The 4562-nt window shown below is 48.4% G+C and overlaps 1 protein-coding gene across 1 annotated transcript; it reads left to right on the forward strand.

Moving 5' to 3' along the window:
* Positions 1-779: 779 nt before the first annotated feature.
* On the forward strand, positions 780-1724 carry LOC110907705 (translation initiation factor IF-2-like). The gene is made up of 4 exons (XM_035983141.1): positions 780-867; positions 919-1100; positions 1266-1496; positions 1584-1724. The coding sequence occupies exons 1-4, from the start codon at positions 780-782 to the stop codon at positions 1722-1724; spliced, it is 642 nt and encodes a 213-aa protein (XP_035839034.1).
* Positions 1725-4562: the final 2838 nt, after the last annotated feature.

Raw genomic sequence — 4562 nt, forward strand, 5'->3', positions numbered from 1 at the left:
GGTGTCTCCGGCCGCAGGTACCTATCGATCTTGTTATCGCAGATATACCGATTACGTGGTAGTATCTGATACCCTTGAGGGTTTGGGTGTTCTAGGTGGTGGTGCGGCTGCGGGTGGAACTGCTGCGGGTTCTCAGTCTGCCGGTGGGAAGAGGCAAGTAGAAGAGACGGCCGCTGGTGCCGGTGAACCGAAACGTCGGAGGCTGCAGTCTAAAAGGACTTGTCCGACACCAAAGAAACCTGCGGTTACTGTTGGTAAGTGTTTTATAGCTTGTCTCAAGTGTTATGCACAACTTGTTTTTTGATAGCTATTGACTTTGTTTTGCAGAGCTTCAAGATAAAGATTTTTCTATCTTTGATGCTCCTTCTTCTCCCCCGCATACCACGGGTGCGGGTGCGGGGGTGTCTAAGGAACCTTCGGCGCCTTTTGTCAAGGTGGTGCCTGATCCAACCTTGCAAGCGGAGGGTACTGCGGAGAAGGTCGCGACCCAGATTTTCGATACCGTTGATTCCTCCAACAATCTGATCTCTCCCAATGAGGGTGATAATTTGGATCTACGGTTTTCTGATTCTGGGAAACAAAAGTCTGATGCAGAGCCGCAAAAAACCTGATGCTGAGCCGCAGAAATCTTCTGCTGGTGAGAAGGTTACCGGTTCGTCTGCCGGTGGTGCGGGTTATGATGGGCCTCCAATTCATCCTGGGGAGTCTGAATTGGAGTATTATTACCGCACCTATACCCAGGGTCGAAGTACTGTTTATCACCGACCCCCTGGACTGTTATGCAGGGGGATGATATTTCCAACGACCCCTCTGCGTGCAAGGAGATTCTGGGTGGTCTGGGCACCCCATTTGAAGTTGAACGTGCCCGTTCTGCACCCCGTGAGTTGCGCATCAACCAACTTTCTACCATGCTAGTAGGAAGTTCCATAGTGGCGAACGCCATTTTGGAATATTACAAGGCGTTGGGCCGCAGGGAGGAGGAAGCTGCTCGCTTGCGGGCCGAAGCAGAAGAGTTGGTGAAGGCTATTCGTGCGGGTGCGGAGCAGCTTGAAAGAGATAGAGCTGCTTTTGATAAGCAGAAACAGACTGCAGAGTGGGCTGCAACTGCTGAGCTGAAACAGGTTCGTACTCTTGCCAAGTTACTTTCTGATGAACGCAAGAGTTGGAACGAAAAGTTTTCCAATGAGCGCAAGAAGTGGAATGAATCTTGGGCTAAGCAGAATGACAATCTGTTTCGTGCTCGTCAGGAGTTGACGAATGCCAAGGCAGCGAACGTTGCCTTGGGCAAAGAGAAGGCTGCAGCTGAGGTGATTGCGGTTAAAGCGCAGCATGCGGAGGCCCGGGCTGTAAAGGCGCTTGAAGAGGCCAAAGAAGCGGGGGCTCGTGTTGCAAAGGCCCTCGAGGAGGCCAAAGAGAGGGAGAGTCGCTCTGCTAAGGCTCTTGAAGAGGCGAATGTTGAGCCCACCCGTTTGGATCAAGTTGTTGCTAGCCTTCAGGTATAATTCGTTATTCCTGTTGTATTTATCTTTTCGCCTTTTGAGAATGTTTGCTGATTTTGTGAACTGGTTATTGCTCTTTGAAAGGCTGAAGTTCAGACCCGGGAGGTCGCGGTTACAGACCTCACAGCCCGCATGACTGCAGCGGAAGAACGGGCTAATGCTACTGTTGAGGCCAGAGATGCTCTGACCTCTTCGCTCCAACAACTGGAGGCTGATTGTGAGTAGATGCGGAGTCAAGGCATTGCACATGTAAGTATTTTGTGACTTTGTATCAAAGGTTGACCATATGATGACCTTATTATCCTTTTGTTGCAGATTGTTCAGGCCATCATGGATGCTCCTGAAACCGCAACTGGTTTGGACTTGGTCAAGGAACGTGCCCGCGATGCCGGTTTTAAAGCTGGTTACAGCCGCTGTATCGGTCATATAAACGTCATGTCTGAAGGCGGTTATACTGAAGAGCGATCCGGGTTTCGCGACGTGGATACCGAAGGGCGCCTTAACGCGGCTGTTGCCTCCTTTTATGATACGTCCCTCTCTTGCGTGGAGAAGTTGGACGAATGTTTAGAGGCTGCGGATTACGTTGACCGGTTGCGGATGCTGTATGCCGATGCAGAAGAGGAAAATCCCGCTGGTGGCGGCCAAGATGGCGCGGGTACCAGTGGTACAAAATAGGGTTTAGGTTGGCTAGTGTGCCCCCTTTTTTGTTTTCCTTTTGTAAATGTTGGAAACTTTATGTAAATCCATTAAGCATCGCGTGGGTGCTTGAATTTTTTGAATATAAAGTTTGTTGTTCAATGTGTACAAGTTTTTTAATTTCTTGCATGTTTGAACGTGTATATGCGGGACTCTACCCATTGTGAATGGGGTCAAGTATACTCCATACCTTTGTCGTATGAGTACGCGTCAATTCCGTTATTTCCCCGTTAGGGTTTCAGAACTGAGTAAGTTTTGTAAAAACTTGTATATCCGGGACTTTACCCATTTGTGAATGGGGTCAAGTATACTCCATACCTTTGTCGTATGAGTACGCGTCAATTCCATTGTTTACCTTTTTAGGGTTTAGGAATTGTGTAAGATTTGTAAAAACTTGTCTATCCGGCCGGATAGATACTTAATATTCTGCCTTTTGCTGGCCTATTACAATATTTGTGTGTGGTTGGCACTTTGTGTGGGTATCGCGAATGAAGATTTTGCCAATCTGTTTTTGCGGATACCGCAAAGTGGAACACGCATTTGTAATAGTAGTAACAAACAATATTGCATTGAATTGCTCATTTATTTAATTGCAAATGGCCTGCGGCCCGATAGGTTACATGAAAATGTAAAAACATGGCTTACATGTAACAGCGTCTAAGCTGTTGTACACTCCATGTACGTGCGATAGGTTCGCCTTCTAACGTTTGCAATTTGTACGCGCCTTTTCCCAAGACCTCATTGATGAGGTAGGGTCCTTCCCACTTGGGGGCAAGTTTTCCTGGGCGTTCAGCATTAGATGCTTCATTGTCACGGAGGACGTAGTCTCCCGGGTTGAAAGTATAAACGTGGACACGCGAGTTGTAGTACTTTTCCAGTTTGGATTTGTACTTAGCCTCATTGATGGCAGCGTTTTCACGCCTCTCTTCCAAGAGGTCTAAGTCAATCCTGCGTTCCATACTGTTGTCTATTTTTTCAATAGCCAACATTCTGGGAGAAGGGATGCCTACTTCCGCGGGGATCACCGCTTCTGAACCATAGACTAGGCTGAAGGGTGTTTCCCCATTGCTCGTTTTTGGGCTCGTACGGTGAGCCCATAGGATACTTGGGAGTTCATCGACCCAACCACGTCTGGCTGTTCCCAACCGTGCTTTGATGCCTTCCACTAGACTTTTATTGATACTCTCGACTTGACCATTCCCTTGTGGGTGTGCCACTGATGAGAATATGTGCTCAATATGCAGTTCTTCTAGCCATTTTTGGAATTCGTTGGCAGCAAAGTTGGTGCCGTTATCAGTGACGATGCACATTGGTAGACCGAAACGGCAGATGATGTGTTCCCATATGAATTTTCTTGTTATCATAGCAGTGGTCGAGGCGAGCGGTTTTGCCTCTACCCATTTTGTGAAGTAATCAACCGCTACTATGATAAATTTGACCGCACCTGGTGCGTCAGGGAAAGGTCCCACCACGTCGATTGCCCATTTTTGAAAGGGCCATGCGGTGGTGACTGGGACCAGGTTGTTCTTGGGGCGCAAAGTTTTTGGAGCATGTCCTTGACAGATGACACATTTGCGCAATTCTTTGACGGCGTCCAGGTGCATGCCGGGCCAGTAATACCCAGCATTCATGATTTTTGCCACTACCATGCGTGGTCCGGCGTGTGTGCCGCACATACCCTCGTGTATCTCTCTAATGAGGTATGTGGCATCCTGGGGGTTGACGCATCGTAGGAGTGGCCCTAGGTATGATTTGCAGTATAAGATACCGTCTCCCATTTGATAATGGCATGCTTTGTATTGCAGCTTGCGTGCCTCTGACTTACTTTCGGGAGTCACACCTGATTGCAAATATGCAATAATCGGTGTCATCCATGATGTTGTGCCGTATTGGATGACGTTGACCTGGCGCAGGGGTACTGAAGGATTTTGTAGAATTTCGATACGTATCTCCTTTGCCAGGTGTTGGAAGCTGGTGGATGCAAGTTTGGAGAGTGCATCTGCGGATTTGTTTTCACTCCTGTTAATATGCCGGATATTAAATGAAGTGAACTTTGATGTTAGTTGCAGGGCTTGCTCGAGGTAGAGGATCATGATATCCCCCTTTGCGGCATAGTCGCCGCGTATCTGTCCTGCAACCAACAAAGAGTCGACGTGTGCTTCCAGATGTTGCACGCCGAGTTTGACTGCTAAACGTAGTCCTGCCAGTAAGGCTTCATATTCGGCCCCGTTATTTGTGCTTTTGAAATCGAGGCGGATTGCATATGTAAGTTCTTGGCCATCAGGGCTGACGAGTCGCAGACCTGCGCCCGCACCTTCTTCGTTGGAGGCCCCATCGGTAAATAGCGCCCATGTTTCTGAGGAAGAT

Source organism: Helianthus annuus, chromosome 14 (assembly GCF_002127325.2).
Source record: "Helianthus annuus cultivar XRQ/B chromosome 14, HanXRQr2.0-SUNRISE, whole genome shotgun sequence".
NCBI lineage: Eukaryota > Viridiplantae > Streptophyta > Magnoliopsida > Asterales > Asteraceae > Helianthus > Helianthus annuus.

Bases quoted from the DNA above. Each gene is read 5' to 3' on its own strand.
- LOC110907705 (XM_035983141.1), top strand. From the start codon at position 780: ATGCAGGGGGATGATATTTCCAACGACCCCTCTGCGTGCAAGGAGATT. The intron at 868-918 runs GTTCTGCACCCC...CCATGCTAGTAG, and splicing joins ATTTGAAGTTGAACGTGCCC to GAAGTTCCATAGTGGCGAAC. The intron at 1,101-1,265 runs GCAACTGCTGAG...ACGAATGCCAAG, and splicing joins AACAGACTGCAGAGTGGGCT to GCAGCGAACGTTGCCTTGGG.